This window comes from Cygnus olor, chromosome 1 (genome assembly GCF_009769625.2).
Source record: "Cygnus olor isolate bCygOlo1 chromosome 1, bCygOlo1.pri.v2, whole genome shotgun sequence".
Classification (NCBI taxonomy): Eukaryota; Metazoa; Chordata; class Aves; order Anseriformes; family Anatidae; genus Cygnus; species Cygnus olor.
The window spans coordinates 60414650-60436727 of record NC_049169.1 but is presented as its reverse complement, the minus strand read 5'-3'; the positions used below and the strand labels follow the sequence as shown (position 1 = coordinate 60436727).

The 22078-nt window shown below is 46.7% G+C and overlaps 1 protein-coding gene across 13 annotated transcripts in view; it reads right to left on the bottom strand.

The window, feature by feature from the left end:
• Positions 1 to 22078, bottom strand: part of HIPK2 (homeodomain interacting protein kinase 2) — a 135792-nt gene that overhangs the window by 42335 nt on the left and 71379 nt on the right. For all 13 annotated transcript variants that reach the window (XM_040544969.1, XM_040544966.1, XM_040544962.1 and 10 more), the window contains one exon: positions 2031 to 2154. In XM_040544969.1, the coding sequence (XP_040400903.1) occupies positions 2031 to 2154 (124 nt within the window). The remainder of the gene's footprint in view (positions 1 to 2030; positions 2155 to 22078) is intronic.

The window sequence follows — 22078 nt, the reverse complement described above, 5'->3', positions numbered from 1 at the left end:
GTAGTGCACTGTTAGACTTCACCAAAAAATAAAAAAAATTAAACAACCCACACTGAAAGGAATGACAGGAAAGAGAATTCCCATACGGCATTCCTCCATTTATCATTTACATCTATGGAAACTTACCCTTGCGATATGCTGCCACAGAGTTTGTGGATGAAGGAAAGTCCCTAGGTTTTAGAGGTCAGAGGGGAAGACCAACACAGAGATTTCAGTGGTGAGTTTCAATGATTTGCACCTTTTTATGTCACACTCTCCTCTCCAGGAGGTAATTTCAATAATTTGATATTTGCACTCTGATTTTTGCTGTTTTTATCCCCAGCTGAGCACACAGCCTTTCCTAGGAGCAGTTTGAAGTTCAAAAAAGAAAACTATGAAGTGACTATCTTTGAACTTAGATGAAATATACACTCAAACACATTGACACCCTCACGGTGTGTAAAATACTTCATCTCTGTTGCCTACATGACTTCATTTGCTATTTGGGTTACTTCCATGATTATGACCTCGCTGGCATTCAGACAGCTATAAGATGCTACACATGTGTTTTCAGAATCCCAGACTTAAATTTATTTATTCAAAGGAGAAAGGGTATGTGATTACATAATTAAAGACTGATATAACACACGCCTGGGGTGGCACATGAAACCTGAACTTTGGCATTTCCTGACTTCTGAATGTTTCACTCTGCAAAATTACTGCAGACTCTGCAAAATGCATAAAATGTTCATCTACTCTAGAAATTATATGGAAAAATGGAAAACTTTATTGAGAGAAGAGACAGAGAAGAGTAAAAAAAAACAAACACAGAATAGAGGCATAAAAAGCAGCTGTGGTTCCAACATCTTTCAAACACTCACGACCCCGGCCCATTGAGCGTGCCTTGCTTGGCTCAGCAGCTCCTTACTTCCGTGGGAGCTCGAGCACCTGAGAAGCTGCAGGAGCCTTCCTGCAGCCCAGCACCAGAGCTGCAAGGCAGCACACGCTGCAGTGAGGGGCCAGGCTTAGCCCCTGCCCCTTCCCAGCTCCCCAGGAGCCTTCACGGCACTTCAGCAGAGGAAACTTTGCACTGTGCAGTTAAGCTGGGCAGGTACATATGGTGATTTCTTTTTCAGCTGTGTGTTTTACGACTTTTTGGCAGGGGGTGGGGGGAGGAGAAAGAAATCTGCTCTTCATGCTTGGTATGTGATTTTCAAACGCTTCGAAGTTTTTCAGCTACATCTGATTTCCTTTGGAATCACTAATGGCCCATCTCTTCACTGCGGGATATTTCCCCTGCCAAATACCACTCAGGCTAAAAAATACTGTTTGTGAAAGATGAGTCAAAGAAACATTTTCATATACGAAAAAGTTATTTACTTATCACCCTCTTTTTTTTCCTCATTTTTTTCTAAAAGTAAAAAGACCCTTTTCAGGCTACATTTGCAGAAAGCTAAGATCATCTGGAAGAAGACTATCAGAATGGAGATTGTTCTGCAGCCCTGACTCTAGAAGCCGCTGTGCTATCTGTTTTAGGAGTACAAAAGAAGCATAAAAGCCTATAGGGAGAGAACCACGACAACTTATATTAACTAGAAACCTACACCACTGTGAACATTCTCTTTCTTGTCATTGCTTTTAATATACACCCTCATAAAAGGGATTATGAAATGCAGTAGAGTTCATGCAGTTTCTTCTAACAAATAAACCTTTATTTAATACTTGCTGTTACAGCAGAGAAAGGGTGCCTGCTCTGTTCAATGATTAGAGGCATGTACAGAGCTCTCTAGCCAACGGGAACGTTTACTCTTGATTGAGAATTCACTTAGGCAGTCAGTTCTTAATAGTCAGCATGCTGAATAGCACACTGGCTACCTAGAGTACTCCGGGTGGATAATGAAAAAGTTGACTTAGGAGGGTAAGAATCACATGCAAATATCTCCTGTTAGCAAAACAGAAAAAGTTGGCATCTGTTCACTGTGAAAAAAGGGGAAAAAAAAGCCACGAACATTTTGGCTCTTATCAATAGCCAGGGCGACATCAATACCAACCTGATCATACTCTGAAGCTCCTGGGTACAAAGGCCAGCCCAAGAACAGCTCTGCAATGACACATCCCAATGACCACATATCGATTGCTTCACAAAATGGTAAACCAAGGATGATTTCAGGGGCTCTGCAAAGGAATAGGTTAGAAAACATTAGCCACCGGAACAGATCCACTCACACTCAAGATGCTGCTTGCTGTCAACAAGTGTTCCTGCTCCTACTGTAGGGCTCCACTGCCTGCTGACAAAGTACCTGCTAACCAAGTATTAGTTGGTGAATATTTATCTTTGCCTAAGTCCTCTGGCACCATTTAGTCAAGAGACAGCCCTGCTGAGGCCTTATGTTTCACAGCAGTTTAAGAAGGAGAGAGCTGCCATTATTTTCCTTCGACAGGAGGAAAGATGAAGCACCAACAAGGACGTCACACGTTCCAGGCCACTCAGCTAAGATCCCCACTGGAGGCTCCGAGGCCCAGCTTGCTGAGGAACCACGCTGACTCTCTGCTACAAAACAGCCTCCATTCACTGAGCTCGGAGGGCTTCACAAACAGCCAGACATTAAATAATCATTATAGGACTGGTATAAAAGGATTACTGACTTTTTAAACAAATGGATGCAACCATAAAACAGAGATATAACCTAATTAGATCTATTAGATCTAAGTCTGTTCCTCAGGAGGAAGTAGCCAAGAAGCCTTTGCTTTCCAATCTGTCCCAGACACCTGATTAAATTTCCTCTTCTCTTTCAGCTGAAACGGGCAAAAAGCGGCGGCAGTCCCACCACATAGTTACTGTCTGCTTCAGAGGATGGCCACCGAAACACCTCTGCTCAGCCGGTCTCGGCGTTAGCTAGCCCCACTGAGGAAACCAAGGAGGTAAAAGCTTTAGCTCCCTCTCTTCATGAGGATGAGGCCGCAGCAGGCAGAGCAGCTTTCGTATTGTAGTGGCAGGGACGTCCGCATTGTCACGGAGAACCCAGCTAAGCCACTGCAGTCTCTTAGCTCAGACTTCCCCAAGTCGCTTTTCTTACTTTCCCCACCTCGGCTCAGATTTCCGCATGCAGTTCAATGCTATAATTCCTGTTTTACACAGGGACCGCCTAAGGCTTCTCTCCTGCTCTTCTTGCAGATCTTGCAATGCTGTCTTTTAAAGCCTCACCTCCTGGAGTCAGAAGATGCACAACAGGGAAACTTACTTTCCCATCCTCCTCTAACTATTAAAAAAAAAAAAAAGACAGATAAGAGAAAGAAACACACATTGCTTTAAAACTTTCATCATTTTAAAAATAGCCTTAGGATTTCTTGGGCCCTGATGCATATTTTGGGAATGTCTGAGGTTGACTACTGAGCTAATCAAGTGCCACCATCCAGAACCAGAAACAGGACCCATGGTTCCTAGTTTCCCATCTGTCATCAGGATAAGATCTGACACCAGTGAGATCATACTAAGGATTACCGATTGCAGTGGAAAATATTATGTTTTAATCGTGCTATTACACAGTCATGTGAAGACAAGTCTTTAGCTAAAGAAACCAAGCAAAATGGTATTTTTTTTTCCAAAGAAACAAGCAAAGGCCACGTAACAAGAATCTATGCCTTATCTTTAGTACACAAACTTCCCCAATTTTGGGGTGACCTGTAATGATAAAAGCCCCAAAATATTTGTTCTCAAACTAGTGACACGGAATGTAAGAATTAAGGGAATTTCTAGGGTTTTAAGGCTAGTCTGCTTTGTGCCATTCCCAAAACAAACAAACAAAAAACCAACAGCCACATGCCAGCAACTTAAAAAGCAGCTACCTTTAGCCCTTCTTATTTCAGCTTTGATTGCCGTTCTCATATCCCACTGCTCTTTAGCCTATCACGACAAACTTTTTATTCTAACACCAATTTCTACTTAGGAGCAAGGGGTTAATTTTCTTCCTTTCCTTCCTATTCTGTCATCCCTGCACACTAGTCGACACCTAGACAAAATGCAGAGAGAAAAGACAGCTATGGTGACCTGAATCTCATTACTATGTAAATCCTGCATTCAAAGCCATCTGCCTCTCCCTGTCTGCCTTCCACATTGTGAACGAAATGTCCCTGGTCACTAATGAGAGCTCAGCCTCTCGTCGCCTGAACTTCAGATCCCTCCCACTAACTCAAGTGGAGGGAGCAGAGGGGTGGACTAGCGGTGGGATATTCCCAACGTGATATTGTCTAGAAACCTCCCTGTTCATAAAAAACACTTGCACTGCTGTCATATGCAGCACACACCTCCTCCCCTCTCTCCCTACACTTATGCTGCCAACACCTCCAGACCCCTGCAAGAAGGGATGACCTAGAATTTGAGGTTCCAAAATTTCTCATTTTTTATTGCGAGTCTTCAGCTGTCCAGTTGGTTTTCCATAAAGCTCCTGCTTTTGGAGTGTAGCAATTAGATAAGAATTTATTTTTCACTTAAAAAAACTTTTGCATCTCCACTGCTGGGAAGTAAAACAGAAGGCCAGCATCCATACCATTTCATCCATACCATTTAGACACATAAAAGGCAACTTAAGATAATGCCATTCATTATATTAAACCAGACGTATCATTGTGGAGAGGGGAGGTGGTGATGTATTTTTACTTTATTTTCCCTGTTTGAAAGCTGGTATTTGTAGTACTCTATCAAGCCTAAACATTACTTTCAATCAAAGCCCAAACAGAAGAATGCCGACGACAAATTTGGAACAGTGGTGAGAACCCCTGCGTGAACAGGGCCAGACCCAAGTGCCGCGGGGCCATGCGTACACCGATGCCAGCGTTTGTGTTACAGCTTTCTCACAGCCCTGCCTCCGTTTCCTGACTGCAACTCTTCCACAGAGAGGGAGCAGCCCAAAGACAAAAGACCTTGTTAAGTTAATTAACCAGTCATTAGGACACCAAGAGAAGGACAGGTATCGTGCACCAAGCGGGCTTCCTGACTTTCCGCTAGCAGACTCCTCCCGTTTGTCACACGTAAGGGAGAGCTGGAGTCACCCCAAAGGAAGCAACGCCTGTCTGTCCGTCCACCCAGCAGTGGCTGCTGGCACTCCCTGCTGACAGCCAAAACCAACTTTGTAGTGAAGATGCTACAGGTTCTGCACAGGAACAGCTCGTCCTCTGATAAAATCTCCTCCGAACCTCTGGCAGGTGGAGATTGGTTTGCATGCAGAGATCCTTCTGCATATGCACCTTTATCGAACACACAGAACTCCTCCCTTTCTTAGCAAAAGCACATGCCAGCTTTTTAAGACGAGGTGAGATCTTGGCTTCAATCACACATCGTGGCACGGAGTTCCAGAGACAACTTTTTGCTTTAATTAACATCTCAAGTCTGTTGTTTAAAGCCTGATTTTCCTTTATCAGGTTTAAATTTGTCACCTCTCACTTCATGCTCACATGAATTGGCCTAAAGGTGAAAACCTAAGATCTTGAATCACCTTTCCTTTTAGCGCAAAGTATTTTTATCTCTCTGCTTTGTTCTCCCTTGCTTGTCTTCCTTCTGAATGAAGCAACTTCTGGCTTCTCAGCTTTCCATCCTGTGGATGTTTCAGTCCCCCTCCCCTGAATCTACAGCTCCTCTTCCTGACATGACTGCCTGGAGACAGGCTGAGCACATCTATAAACAGTCTTAAACGCAAGGATATTCCCCAGACTTATTTTGTGCTATTTGCAGAATGCTTTGGCATTCCAGTCTTCCCTGAACCTAGTATTTTGTTTGCTTTTGGAGTGACGCTAGGCATTTCAGCAGATGTTTTATCTGGGAGATCCTCTGAGATGCACAGTCCTTTCTCCAAGGGAGTTACAGTTAATTTAAGACGTAGAATTATGTAGAAATAATTCAGTTTTCCTCTTCAAATGTTTACTGTGCTGATCTGGAATAAAGTTGTTTGTAATCCAGATCAAATCCCTTAAATGTTCCTGCAGCATAACTTAAACAGTTCTGTGGTATCTGCACACTTGGGCACTTCACTGCTGACCCATCATTTTTTACAGATAATTAATATATTAAGTAACTCTGTCCTAAAATGCGTATGCAGGCCGTTCCACAACTGACCCTTTTATTCCTAAAAGCACTCAGATTTAGCTCAGCTGCTCTAAGAATGTTGTAATTTTCTTTTCCAAGGGGAAAGAAAACATTTTCATGTCTTAGCCAGTTGTTATGTGGGATTTCTCCATTCTGCAGCTCGTAACACTATATAACAGGGTAAAATACTCTATTAAAGTGTGCACATCACAGTATTGTAATTATAAACCCAAGTTCACGTGGCGGCAGGTTCTCCCAGAACAGCAACGTGTGATTTACACTGTCTTCAACAAATCTCTTCATGGCTGCCCAGTGAAGTGTTTTCCATCCCAATAATACCGCTTGTTTTAAACACAAACTCACCAAACCTTTCAATTTTGGCGGTGACCTCGTTTCAGACCACGCAAAGGCAGCTCGCTGCCAGATACCTTGGTATGTGCAGGCTGTGCATCTGCAGTGCCCTCAGCACAGTAATTCCAGCCTCCAGTACAAGGCACACAGAGGGAAACCAGAAAACTTCACCCTCCCGTCCTTCCTTTGCCATGAGCTGCCTTTGGTGACTCTCAACAAAACGTGCTCCTGTTCAGCACACAGGCACAACAGCCTGGTCTACAGCTCATGCATATCTCACCAATACAGACCAAAGATTTAAGGAACACTTGCAACCAACCTGGGAGAGACTTAAACAGCCCCCACGAGAGGCCCATATCTTAGAATCACAGAATCTTTTAGGTTGAAAGGGACCTCTGGAGGCCATCTGGTCCAACCCTAGGGCCACCTAGAGCAGGTTGCCCAGGAGTGCATCCAGACAGCTTTTGAATATCTCCAAGGATGGAGACTCCACAACCTCTCTGGACAACTTCTGCCAGTGCTTAGTCACCCGCACAGTGTTTCCTGATGCTCAGACTTCCTGTGTTTCAGTTTGTGCCCATTGCCTCTTGTCGTGTCACTAGGCACCACAGAAGAGAGCTTGGCTCCATGCACTTTGTGCCCTCTCTTCAGGTTCCACCCACACACCTCCAAGAGAGAAGCAGCTAGCCCATCCCCAGTTCCCACATCTCCTGTCCCTTTCCCAGACAGAATCACTGCCCTGGCCAACGAAGGATGACCTGCTCCTTGGCTCAGCGCTGGGTCCACCAAGTGCCCCGGTACCTTGGAGCAGAGCCTGAAGGCACCTGTGTCCTGCAGAGAGCTGCTGGCACTGGTGTGGGACCACACATCTCCTCTCTGTCCATACTCAGGGCATGAGGGTCCCTGCAGGTTCCCAAAGACAGAAGCACCATCTCATCATTTGCTTGCACCTCACATATGACCCTGTCCTACTTGCAGGCCTTCCGCTGGCAGAGTATTTACTTTAGCAACCCGGCTTTGTGGCAGTGTAATTTCATTGTCTGGTGTTTCTGTCAGCAAAATTAATTACCAGTCTAGCTCACCGGCTTTTTCACCCACACATCACAGGACATTAAAAACAAATGCCAAAAAAAATCATTTCCACAGACTTGGGCTCAGAGAGCTGGGCTCTTTCTGAATTTTAAAACAGACCCCCTTGGGAATAATTCTCCGCCTCTGGGAGGGCCCTGTAGCTGAGCATCACTGTCTCAGCATAGTCCTTCATGGGCAAGTATACAGATCAGGCAAAAACACAACTTAAAACTTGATGCTGGCTGGCACCTTCAGCACAGAGTGTGCCTGCTCCTTGCCTTTAGGTGATGGTTGTTGAAGGAGGCTGTAGGCAGCTGTTGGTAGTAGAAACTGCTCGCTCACCATCTCCACACAACGGGCCTCTAAAGCTCACATTAACATGCTCCCTGTTTTGCACGTCATACACAGATGCACCCAGTTTCTGGAAAGGACTCGGGGTAGCCAGTCATTTCCCAGGCCATCAGACCACCAGCACAACCACCACTAGAGGGTAGCTCCAACACTGCGTTGCTCACACTGCCCTCTCCCATCCCTGAAGATTAGTTTGCAACACACCAAAAAATATCTGTATCTGCTCAGAGGACTGGAAGCTGTATCCACTCAGCCTTCGGTGATGGTTTATGTTACAGGACATAAATATAAACTGGAGGCCGGTAGTAAGTGAGGTACTGCAGGGGTTTATCCTGGGACCCTTCTTGTTTAATACCTTTATCACTGGCCTGGGGCAGGAGGCAGAGTGCACCCTCAGCCAGTCTGCAGATGACACCAAACTGGGGGGACCTTGCCACAAGGACACACTGCCACCCAGACGGATCCGGGCAGGCAGGAGGCATCGGCCAACGGGGACTTTGTGACACTCAGCCAGGACAAACGCTGAGTCCCACACCTGGGATGGGTGAACCTGGGTGATGATAGCTGGGGAGAGCTCGGATGGAAACGCCATGAGCTTCCTGGCTTGGGGGGCAGTGGGATGAATGCAGGCCCAGGTAGCAGCAGGGCCAAAGGCCTCACAGGCCGTGCGGTGAGCAGTAGGGCCAGCAGATGGCAGGTGGTGGTTACCCACCTCCAGCCATGCTTGTGAGACCGTATCTGGTATCACTTGCCCCAGCAAGACAAGCTCAGGCTCTGATCTCAGAGCTGACCATACCCGGAGCAGCAGGCAGAACTCAGTGGCCTCCCTCTCGGGCCCCCTCCCACCTCAACCACTCCGACTCCATGCAGTACGGTAAGTACACACTTGTCAATAGCAAGGTCACCCTGATCCTCCTATATATCCAGGCAAAACACTGCGTAGCAGGGAGCATCTTGGGGAGTTCACGTGTAGGTCCCAGGGCATTTTTATCAAGTGCACACACAGTTCTTTTTGTCTTCTCAAAACAGAGCAAGTTACACCAGAATTACTTCTGGACTTGAGCAGTATAATTATCAAACAAGCTTCAGGAACCTATCATTACTAAGGGTACTTAGTAGCAAATAAATCACAGAAGCAGACCAAACCACCCATCCCTTGACACTGCTCAGGTTCCACCAGTGCTGACTGTTATGGGTGAAAATACGCCAGAGGATCGTGCCAGAGACTCCCTGGGCTAGACCGGACCCCAGGAAGCCACCCGCTGCCTCCCTGTCCCAATATAGGGCCATCCATGCCTACGTCCCTCCTGGCAAGCACTCAGCCAGCTTGTCTTACAGACCTCCCATGGTGGAGAGACCATAAACCTCACTGTGCCCCAAAGGACTTCACCCCTTGTAATTTTAAGGAATAATACAGCTGTGCATAGCTGACTTGATGTCATGCTTAATTACAACTTGTCAATCGGACGTTTATGTAATATATATGGAAAAAGAAAACTTGATACATCTAATTTGACTTTGCTTATACCCAGTTTTCTGCCAGGCTGTACTTCTTTCCCCTCTTCCTCCTCCCTTTGCCTGAACACAGATTTGGTACCTATAAACTTGTCTCTTCTTCTCTCCTTTTGCTTACTTCTGTCACCTCTTCTGCTCTCTTCATGCACTTCTCATGGATAGACAGAGATGGGTATCATGCACAGAATTTAGGAGAGCTAAAACTTGTGGAGGGATGCACGCCACGTGCCACAAACACAGCCCTGTGCTGCTGCAGGGGTGAGCTGGGTGAGTACAGGTCATGTGCACCCATCTTCAAAAATAGGGTTTCATGCAGATACCTATACACTAGGCACCCAAATGGGGTCCTGACACCTGCCATGACTGTCAGCACGAGGCTACTGTGAAAAGGAATTTGCATGGGTTAATCCTGGAAGAGCTTCAAGCACACCGCAGCAGCATGCCCCAAGCACATGCCATCGCTACCCACCTTTCCTGGGATTAAGAAGGCTGGATTCAGCCAGGAACGCAGAAGCCTTTAACGCAGGGTTTAAGTGGGGAAGGAGGGGTGACTGCTGGGAGGATGTGCACCGCTCTGCTCTCATACATACATTGCACATATACATTCCGTTTAGGTTAGGGCTGGAGAGAAAACCTCCAGCTCCCTTCAGCAAGAGCAAATGACTGAAGCCCTGAGCTGGAGAAAGCAGCGCAGCTGTTTGTGGAAACAAGACAAAAGATTTAGAAACAGTTGCTTTTTTCTCCTCTCCCATGTCAGGCTGTTTACAGAAACCAAGGGATGAAATTTTGCAGACAAAAACACTGAGAGCAGCCTGTCAGTCTTGGAGGGAGGGAGAAGGAGAGGGAGGGGAGCGTAGGCTTCTTTCAGGATTATGGATCATTGCTAAATTGCTCTATCAATTATTAAACCCATCACTCAAAGCGCAGTAACCAAAATAAAGCAGATAAAGCCTTTCTCATCCACTCTCCACCAGCTGCTCTCCTCCTCCTAAAGCCAGAGGGGAATGAAAATTCCCGTACTTTGTGTTTTATAAACATCATTTTCCCTGTGCCTTGAAAATAAAAGCTTTTTCGGACAAGGTACAAAAGAACCAAGGTCAGGCCAGGAAAATATTAAAGGAGGACTTGCCCTTTCAATTATCAGACCCAAAGAAAAAAACACAATCAATATGATTTCCTAGCGCCAATAGGTGAAACCATTTGCCTGTGGATAAATCAAGAGGCACACAGCCATCAGTAGCTGTTAGCTGCCATTTGCCTTTGCCCTTGGGTGGACCACGGCAGGGTGACTACCATCCCAGGAGAGGACGTGGCACGGCTGAGAGCTCTGCCTTTGGTCTGGCCAGTGGCAATGCGGAGCGATCATGGATCAGAGAGGGGGCACTCTGACTGGCCATGCTGACACAGAGCAAAGCCTCACAGACTAAAGAAGAGGTTCAGGCTGGACATTAGGAAAAATTTCTGTACTGCGAGGGTGGTCAAACACTGGAGCAGGCTTCCTAGCGAGGTGGTTGATGCCCTGTGCCTTTCAATATTCAAAAGGCATTTGGGCAATGCCCACAATAATATGCTCTAACTTTTGGTTAGCCCTGAAGTGGTCAGGCAGTTGGACTCGATCTCTGTGGGTTCCTTCAGCTCAACTATTCTAATTCTAAAGCAGAGAGGGGAACAGGACCGATCTGCAGATGGCAAGGCTGTCACGTGGCTGCTGCTGTCTGACCGACATAACTTTCCAGCAGCACTATATGCGCTTGCTGGAGGCTGCGGCTCCAGTTCAGCAAAGCCCTTTACCATATGGGTAACCTGAAGCAAATACTTGCTGGAGTCCCCCAGAGGGCACTGGATACAGTTAAAGTTAAGCACACATTTAAGTGCTTTGCTGAATCTGAATCCACTGGCAAGTCTTTGTTGCACTTGAGCTGGAAATCTTAAGAGGCAAGAAAAGCTATTAAGCCCAATAATGGAAAAGAAAGCCGGGTCCTGGTTCAGCCAAGAGACACACTAAGCTTGTCCCAGCCAGGCGTGCATCTTTGTACATCCCCAGAGAAAGCCCGGCTGGATGGATCACGAACACGCTCGTCAGCTTGAGCTCTGAAACGCAGGGCTCTGTGCACTTCAGAGAAGGGGCTTCACCAGCATCACCCTGAGGCACAGCAGCTTCATGCTGACCCCGAAGTGCAGAAACATGCATGTGGGGTGGTGCAACAGCACACTGTGACCTCTGGTTGTTCCCTCAGACAAAGGGTAACGCATGGCAGGGCGAGCTGGGGTTTTCCCAGGTTATGGAAGAAAGCAGAGAATAGAAAAATCGTAATTTGAAAACAAAAGCCCTATCCATGCCAGGCAGCGAATGGATGAGCCGCAGGGTGCTGGGTGCAGAGATCCCCTGAAGGAGGCATCTGATCAAGAGGGGAAGAATGCCAGTTATGTGCTTCCATTCATGCCACTGCAATGCAAGCATAATTCTGACTGCTTTCTGACCCACAGTATGCAATTTATGCAAATCCAAGCTGTTCTCGCTTCCCTCAGAGCCAAATGTCCACCAATGCCAGAGTTGGCTTGAACTTTTTGTTTTCCTTTTCGAATCTATTGTTTTCATTGCTGAATATTTAAGACCTTTAGTTGTTGCTGTTGCACTTCTTTGGAAATGAAATAATCATTAAAAAATCCCGCAGCACACAGATGCAGTCAGGAGTTGACTTCTTGCCTCCAATGGCCTCCCATCCAGCCACTCGCAGCTCCAGCCCAGTCCCTTATCATTCCAGACCAGAGCCCTGTCACGTATCGGCCAAGCGAAGCTCCTTGGGCCTGATCTGTAATGTTCCCCGAGACTTCTGTTCGCAGCAAATACCCAAAGTTGCACCAAGCTGTATGGCGGTTTTATGGGATTAGGCTGACTACCAAGCCAACTGCCAATATAAGGCTTCAAACAATTTCTACCCTGGCAAACAGGGATACAAACCAGGCTCTGGCCATGATCCTAAGACTGGCTTCACAGAGCAAGTAGCAGGTCTGAGGCTAAAAGTGTCAAATTTCTGCAGCTTTCCTTTATTTTTTTTCCCTTTTAATCATGTCCACTGGCTGCTTTTTTTAATTAAAAAAAGACAAAGACAAAAATAAAGTACTTATCCTGCTTGCCTCTCAGAGAAAGGAGCACTGCCCTTCACTTATCGCTGAAGAGCCACACAGATTTAATATTATTATTAGTAGCAACTATTTGTATTTCTGTAGCACGCAGAAGTCCCAGTGGAGACTGGAGCCCCATAACGCTAGACATTAAAAGATGACGTGCTAAAAGACTGTGTCTGTTCCAGAGAATTTATGATCTAAAACGACGTGTGGTGACAATGGAACAGATTGGGGAAGCAATTTGCCCAAGATCATATGGAGAGAGTGTAGCAGCGCCAAGAAAAGAAGCGGGGTCCTTGAGAACAGCGTGCCATCGCTACTAGACCACCGTGTCTTCTATTTATGACATTCGGGAATCACATTAATAATACATGGTTTTGTAGGGTCGTTCAAAAGAAATGGTATTACTGATGCAAGGCAGGTTTTAAGGTGAAATGACCTGTAAATACCATCTAGCCAGGTAGTAGGGGGCTGTGTCAGGAACCGTTCACAAAATTCAATGCCCAGCTCAGTGAGTCGCAGCACCTGACCTCTGCTGGGAAGACCTGCCCGGTCTACAAAGTCATTTTGGGAAGGGCCTGGGCATGCCAGCCCACCCGCTGACCCAACCCGTGGAAGTACCCAGAGCACACTGAAATTGGCTATTTCTGCAGCAGAGAGCTGAAAATTTCCAAATTTAACTCGAGCTCTACGAGGATAAACACACGCCACGAAGCAAAACGTAGAGCATGTGATAAAAGCTCCCTGTACAAATAGCAGGGCACAGCGCTGAGAAAAATCAAAAAAAAAAAAAAAAAAAAAAAACACCACTGCTCTTTCACAGAATTAGGGAAACATGAATCCACTCAGAATTTAACTTTTTATTGTACTGATATTTGGGCTAACATCTGGAAGGGTGAAGCTGGGCCCTACCATACTAGGTGCTGTAAAAAATAAAAAATAAAAAAATAAAAGAAGAAAACAGTCCCTGACCTAAAAGACTTGCAAGCTGGCTACAAATCCCTGATCACCCTGGAATTACAGACTCTGGGACTTGCTGCTCAGCATCCGCTAAGCCAGGACCTGCAACCAGGCCGCAGCCAGTGGCCCAGTGGGGTACCCACTCGCAGCCTGGGCCCCGCAGGCCATGATGGGACCTGCTGGGACGTGCTGCTACCCCACTGCCGGGTATCAGAGGGACACAAGGCAGGAAGGTTTCAGCAGATCTTCAGGAAGGGCGAAGGATCATCCCTAAAATCTCAGGCTGATGTTGCACACGGCTCCCCTGAGCAAGATAACACATTAACATCCCTCCAACATACACAAGGGCCTGAGGCTTTCCAGCCCAAACCCGATTACCACGGGGTCACCGGGTCCCTCTGCTCTACACGGAGAACCCAGCTCAGGGCATAGCGATGGAGACGAGGAGGGATCCTGACGTCCCCTGGCCACATCTCCCACACCAGCTCCCCCATCCCTGCCCTTCTTGCTCCCCTATCAGCCCCTGCCCGCTCCAACCACTGGTTTGTTTCCTCCTCAGCTCTGGCTTTACCCGTTGATGCCATGCATCTCACAGGAACCGGACAGAAGAGCAGGATATCAGCAAGAATGCATGTGTGCGCGAACAGTTCAGAAGGAATCGCAGTGCTTGTGGAAGGGCAACAGAAGGGAGACTTTTAAAATAAAAGTCTTCTGCAAAGTAAGTTCATTCTTCATTTAAAATCATTACATGGAAAATTCAATTGTTCTCCAGCGCATCTCTGTACCAAATCAGGAGACTAAATTCAATCATTAAAGTGTGAAGCAGATGAATTTAAATCCATAGTAAGTGCAAATTTCAACACAATTTTAAGTAAGGAGTCGCTCCCAACACCTTCATAACATGTCAACACATAGTCATATATTTGTTTCTGGGACTCTTCAAATGTCTCCTTTTACAGTTTCAATTTTTTCTTGCCAAAACAAATCCTTAAAGCTACCCTGATCTTCTGAAAAAATATAAACATTTTCTACATGTTAAAACTTTAGGTAGCCCACGAGAGAGACTTTGGAGAGACAAAGCCTGCAGAAAAAATGTCATACAAAAGAAACTTTTCCTCCTCTTTGCTACACAAGAGTAGAATTTGGAATGATTCCCGTCTGATTAATTTTAACTTTTAATTTGTCCTTGGATCTCACTGCAGTATGGACGTCATTTCTTAATTTGACTGTTTTGCAAGTAGCTCGGACTGTCCTTGTAAAGGGCGAAGAAATCCCCATATATCAGGAACAGTTTTGGCTGAGGGGAAGTTTGGTAATTACTCCAGAGGAATGAACACAACAATCAGAAGTACTTCCCAGGACATGAAGACAAAGATCCACCCTTTCTTGAAAGAAAGGGCTCCCTTATGTACACATTCATATCTTCAGTTATCATGACTGCTTGTAACCATTTAGCCCTCTAAGTCAACTGCACAGTTCAAGAACATTTCCTGGCATTCTTCACATTTTTTACGTGTCGCAATTTTATCTGGTGTATATCATATGCTTTCCTCTGAATTGCCTCAACCAAGCTATCTTCCTCCTGACAAAAGAGTTTGAGGTTTATAAACTTCAGAACTGCAACTCTAAGAAACCCGATCACTCGAAGGCTGCGTTGGAAATTATTGAAAACAGAGCAAGTTTGGGTTTGATAGGTAAAACCGGAGCATGTTCCAGCAGCCGGGGGATGCAGATGGACCGACCTCTTCCCTTAAAGGGGCTTTTACCTAGGCCTGTGCCACCAGTAACAGTGTAAGCACACAAATTCATCGTCCCAGCATCTTGGTGTCCATAGCAAATCTTAGGTCTTGTCAACTCCTTTGCTGCCCCTTTCCCCATCGCTGTCCCCAGTGCTCCACCTGCATCAATTTCAGCCGTAGAAATTGCAGTGCTCGGTTCACCCAGCATGGCAGCAAAGTGGGCACTGTTTCCAGCAGCAGTACCTGGCCAGGTGGGCAGCCCGAGCACACAGAGGATGCTAGCAGGGGCAGGACGGTGATGTCCCTGCACGAGGTGTAACTAATTACCTGAAATATGATGTACTGCCTGCACATGGCAAGACTTAGGGTGCAAGAACACGGCTGGACATGAGCGCTTTCCTAACAAACAAGACAGGGAAGGGAATAACTATATTTCCCCTGTTATTCTAAGGGAAGGTTCATGGAAAGGTTAGAGGGAAAACAATGCAGGCCATCGATCACGCAGACGGCTAACCTAGAAAGGTTACCGCACGTTCCTGCCTCATTTTTCACATCTGTAATTACCCCGCGGCCTCCTCCCACCCGCCTCTCCCCGCATCCCACCCACCGCCCAGCACCAGATACAAACCACCGCCGCTTTATTAATTATGGATTTTGTTTACTCTGCCTGTTGCTGCCCTGTTGGAGGATTCAGCAGCATAGCTCCTGCCATCCCCGCAGAGCAGCGCAGCTGGGACAGGGGAGCTCGACGTGTTTCCTGCTTCGTGAGGAGCTCCCACCTCTCCGCACAGGTCGAGGTGGGATGGAGGTGGGAGGGATGCGGGTCTTTGCGCTTGCAGCGTGATGCAGGGAAGCAAAGTAGGGGTGTGTGAGGGAAGACTGTTTCCATTCATGAAAGGCTCAGATTTGCTCTCGGATCTTCATCCAACCGAAACAAAATGCCAATATTGCTGAACATACTTAGCACCTCCTGAAGTGCAATCCTACTCCGAACAGTGCCTTGTCTAAAAACAGCATCGCCGGGCTCCTTGTTTACTGCGTTCCCTCCGATGCCTGAACAGTATTTCTCAGTCTAAAAGAAAAATTACACTTTTTTCCCCTATCTACCAGACCTGCAGACTCAACCAAGGCTTTGAGAGCCACTCTGGACCCATTTCTCGTGCATTTATGCATGCATTTACGGGCAGCCAAATTAGAGTTATGTGGAGATGGGCAGGGGAAGCACAAGGCAATGATTTGAAGACAGTGAATTTGCAGGGGACTCGCTATGTTTCTACTCAAAGTACAGCATCACATTTCAGATGCAGGGAACCCTGAGGGTCTTTATATTCTTTATTATTTTACTTTTTTTTTTTTTAAACTATGGGGGAAACCCAAAATAGTTTCCTTTGAGAACTTGCTCTCTGTAATCACCGTTTCTTCCTTCTGCAGTATTTTTGGAACCAGGACTTTCAGTTGTAGAATAGTAGTAAATGTGTAAGGAAAGAAAAACTGCTGCTGCAGCAACAATAGTGAGAAATACTTTAAGCCATCGATCTGAGAACTATTTTCTGGTTTTGCTCTTTTTCTATCCCACCAGAAATTATAATTAATTCATCCTCTAACAATACTAAAAACCATTATTTTCTAATTGCGACCAAATCTGTAACAGAACACTGTGCTGATGCAAAGCGGGGAAAAAAAAATATGCTGACGAGTGAAAATCCTGCACAACAAATGTCACTCATTGATACAAAGGTGCATGAACTTCCTGGTTTGGACCCCAGAAAACTTCACACACAATTGATGTTTGTGAAGAAAGAATCACACTGGAAAAGCCGGCACTAGTAGTCTCAAGAGGAAATGAAATATGGAATTGCTTTTGAAAAAGAATCCTAGAAAGGGGAGAACCTTTGCAATTCCTTTGAGGCTGATCCTGATGGAAAACAAGGTACCGGGAGGATCCAGGAAAATCAAGGAGCTGTAGACATCCTCCACAAAAAGTCGGAGAACCAAAAGCACGGCGCTGCTCCCCTCTGAGACTAACTCACTGTATCGACCGCAACCACATCCAACCGCACCAAAATACTCCGAGGCGTTTCCAAATGTTTGCCATGGGGACAAAACCACAGAGCATCAACCGCCCCTAAAGCTTTACTTCTGAGCTGGATTCGCAATGGACGTTGGAGAGGATGCTGTAGAAAACCTACAGTGGACATTGGTTTTCACGTCCCAAAGGTGCCATGCAAAATCTCTCCTCCTAACACAGAGTGCCAAATCCTTTCTCAGCCAAACTCCCCACTTCCCAACGCTTAGGAGCACCTGCTGCATTCAGATGAGGCTTCCCTTAGCCAAGACCTGAGGAAAGCAGCATGGGATGGCTGTAGCAGTGACCTGCCACCTTGATACTGACCGTGACACAGATATTCCAGCTACAGGCACCTCCAGTCGAGCTCTCACATCAGCAGCAAGACTGACAACGCACCCTAGTACAGCTTGCCGGACCAACGGGGGAGATCTGGACCAGATGTCTAAAACTTCTGGTTTTGAAAATGCCCACAAGATCCTGAGGGACATTAGAACAGAAGAGCTCTAAATGCTTTCAAGGTAATTTCTAAGAAAATTTGAGGATCTAATGTGTACGGGTTCAACAATGGGAATTTTCTTCCCCTCCCAATTAAGTCAATTTACAGCTTTTTCAGGTCGATGAGTTACCCATAAGCTGTGCAATATGTGTTGGGGGACATCTCTCGGTTGCTTCTAAATTCCATTATTTATTTACTTGCTAGAGAAACAAAGCACAAACGGCGACGCGGTACGGAGCCGTGCGCTCTGGCGTGGAGCAGCAGGCGCAGACCCATCAGGACTCCGATGGGCCCTCTGAGAATCCAGCTCACTCGCTTTCAGAAAAAAATAATCCTGCTTTCCCACTCTTCCTTGAAGCAGCCAACTAGATGAGGGAACGGTTAATTAGCTGATGTTTGTAAAGCCCTTTGAAGATGAAAAGTGTTATTTTTATTTTCAAGTCTCAAAGAAAAACAAAAACAAAAAAAAATAAAAGGGAAAAAAAGGCCACGGGAAGACTCATGCTTTAACTGAGTGGTGAGCAGCAGAACGAAAGGAGCCTGGTTCCCTGCGGAGTGGGGCCTCAGACCAGAGCTCAGAGCTCCCGCACGGAGCGGCTCCCGCAGCAGTACATTAAGTGGCAAGCTGACACTGCAGCCTTTCCCCCGGGGCGTGCATTAACAGGGGCTCTGCCCAGCTGCTGATTTTCATGAAACATGTAGGACTCAGTGCCATTGAGACCCCTCCCCCTGCATCAAATTTGCTTGAATTCGTCCACTGGATTTGAAAGCTAAGGGGAACGTAGAGGCAGTGTGATCACACACGTCTCATTTCCTTAGAAAAGCAGGCTAAAAGCGAAATGAGGAAGGCCCCTGAACACAAAAAGGTGCAGTGTCTGGCTAGCCAGAACCCAGGTGGGCTATTTTTTTTTCCTTCAAGTGCAAACTAAGGAAGTGGTTTACCTATTTTAAACACTTTGCATCTATGGTTGGAATTTCTGCATCTCCCTTTTGTTTTTTGTGCTTTATTTTGTTTATTTCCCGTGTCCTTGGCACCCCGAGGATGCGCTCGCAGCAGAGGCACGTTGTGGTGCAGCACAAGGACTCCCTGGCAGCTGGGGAGCAACAAGAAGCTTACAGGTGGGTGCCCTGCCCTGGGTGGACACGAATAGCAAGAAGGCAGATGAGGATTGCAGTGTATTAGCAAAGCTGTGCTTAGCACCTGAGACAAGAAGGACAACAAGCTGTGACAGGTCAGGCCTGAAGTGACCCGGCAGCACAGATGGGGAAGACTTTACTTTGGTGTACCCCATTAGAGTTCCTTCATCACCGTCTTCTCATCAAAATCCCACGGCCATCAAAAATAAACAGGACGCTCGCTTTGAGTTTCCCTGTTAGATAACATCTAAATATTCATCCTGATGACGATACCTCATGTCTCGCTCCAGATAGGTTTGTTCCCCCAAGACCGGGACGAGCAGCCCTGTCCTGAGCCTCCTTCCACCTGTAATTCCTCCTCCTGCTCTCAGATCAGCCGTGCACCAGAGCTGCAAGGTCCCGCTGAAAAACAGCCATCTGGTGAAGGGGCAGGAAGAACCAGTTAAAAACAGAGTAGCTCCACCATATGGAGAAAATAATTCTGTTGGGCAGTGTAGGAAGAAGCAAACCCTATTATAATAATTGTGTTGCCAAGCAATGTTGCAGGCTTGTTTTTCCCCTCACGGCTTTGGCACTGACGAAGAACAGAGCTTCCCCCGTACCATCCCCACGGAAAGACGATGCCGTTCCCCGTGTGTGCTGTGGGATTACCAGGTTACACCACCAAACCTCCACAGCGTGAGCCAAGCACGGGGATGGGAGCACCGCATGCTCTGCTTCCCTCTACCCCTTCCATTTTGGGCAGAAGCACCAGGAATTTGGGAAAAGGTGATCCACTTCAGCTGCATTGCACCCCAAGAAAGGCGGCTGAGGCCTCAGAGCTACCGCAGGAGAAAATTTCACTAGAGACAAGCTCAGATTTGAAGGATGGCCTGCCATTCCCAATGCCAGGCAATGCACGCCTTCTTGGGCTAAAACGTATCTGAACATGGGAATCCTGGCCCTCCTGTCCTCCCCAAAACAACCTGGACAGTGCAACCTGGTAAATTAAAAAACAAAAAAAGCTGCAATCAGGTCCTTCCAGAACAACTCCCCTTGCTTAGACGTTTCTGGGCTGTCATTAGGGGGGTACCTGGTGTGCCAGCCCCAGACACGCTCCTGGCTGCCTGCAGCACGATGGCAATCCCTCCGTGGAGGTCATGCTGGGCAGTTCCCCCACGCCAGCCATCCGTTCTTGGCCTCCTAGGGTCCTGTAATCCCATTATCGTCACGAGGAGCTAACGACACACACCACGGTGAGCTAACCCAGGGCATAAGGAAGGACCTGAACTTTGCCACCACCCAGATCGATGGCAGGTACCTGCAGCCCTCAGCCTCCGAGGGATGTCCCTCCTGCTGAGCCACGTGTGGCAGGCGTGCTCTTCCAAGCACAAGGCTCCTGCTTTCTCTGCATAAAGACCTTGCTCTTTTCCCCTTTTTCCTTTGTTCCCCCGCCCTGTCTCCCTCTCATCCACTCCCGTGCTCTGCCTTCACACAAAGCTACGTTTATTTCCAATGACAGCCCTGCAGCCGAAGGTGGACAAACCCTCTCCCGTCTCCAGCAGCGTGCAAGGTGGAGCGGGCTGCACAGCCTCTGCTGCAGACACCGTTCCCAGGCAAGCACAATCCCACTCTGAGGCCAGTTAACGTATTAGTCATTAATTCTGGATAAAAGGAAGTTATTTGCACGGCCTTGCTTAGACAAGACTGAAATCGTCACGTGTCCCTCCCCCTCCCTCTGCTCTCCTTTAATACCTTATTAATATTGTACGCCAGCACCAGCCAATATGCAAATGGAGCTCTATGCAAATACAGCTCCGCGTAAAGACAGCTGCACTTAGCTCAGTGCGTCCTAACGCGACTCCAGAGGAATAGCTGGGGGGAAAATAAATCATACAGATGATGGAGAAAGCATGTCCTAACTTCCAAACTTCTGGGGAGAAAGCTGTGCTTGTGCATCTATCTGAGCAGAGTTTTTATGAAGTTTTGTCGAGGAGATAAGGTCATTAATACTCTGCTAAATTACGGGCTACAATGCTTTTTCTTTTTTTTCCAGTACACCAAAAGGATTGCCCTCCTAAGTATCTAAGGCTCTGTCTTGGAAAACCTACTTCTCAAGTGGACGTAAAAGTGCAGCTCTGCTCTGCAGAAATGGTATTGTCAACTTTCCTGTTCATTGTTTCTCTGTAACTCCACATCAGATATGCTTAGTTTCAAGCCAGAAACCTTTTTACAGGTTTTCCCCTAAGCACAGCCCTGCAAACAACAGCCCTGAATCTGAAAGTCAATCGCTTCCTCTCCTTCCCAAGCACTGCTACCTGCATTGCATTAAATGCTGTTGGCAATCAAGAGGTCCCCAGATATGGCATGATGAGGGGCAGAAGTATTTCTGCTGAGAGCTTGGAAGAGAGACCTAACAGAATGAAAACTTTACCTTGATGCATACGCTGCATGGTCCTTGGGGTAGGGTTTGGTCAAGAAAGTCCACAAGAGCTGCTGCTAACTACGGTACTTGGCTGCAACCAGAACAAACTTTTATTGGACTCTTGCTGCAACAAGCCAGACAACAGGTCAGCCATTTGGGCCAGACCCAAGCACTTTGTATTCCTATAATTTCTATAGAGAAATTTCTATAGAGAAATCTGTTGGCTTTTCATAAACTTTAATATCCCTGGCTAAGGAAAGCACAGTTTATTACTCCCATTTTATAGCTGGGAAGACTAAGCTGTAGAAGACAAATAATTTAGACAAGATCACACAAGTAAACAAGAAAATAACTTCCTTTCTCCCAAGTTTGTACGTTAGCCACAAGCCCATCTTTAGATAAAAGGGCCAAGTTTATTAGTAATACATTTCATTGCAATTGGTGACCCTGCCTTCAGAAATAGTTAGCTGTAAAAGACAGCCGAGAACGTGTTAAGGTCACTTGGAGCACTTTTAGAGAACAAGGAGCCCAAGGAATGTCATCTTTGTTGAAGAACTATTTGGAACGAGGTTCCCATCTGGAAAGCTCATCTGCTAGAAGTGACAGAGGAAACAGGGCATCTGCCTTGCCCAATAAATACAGAAACAACATGTCCCTGCTCTTGGCATAGGAATCATGAGTCTCCAAGGAGCCACAGTTCAGGAAAATTAAAGCCCAAGGCAGAGCAGGAGCACCTTGCACCACTCACCAGCACCTCTTCCTGCTGACACTGCTCCAGCGGTGAGCTGGGGGAAGGATT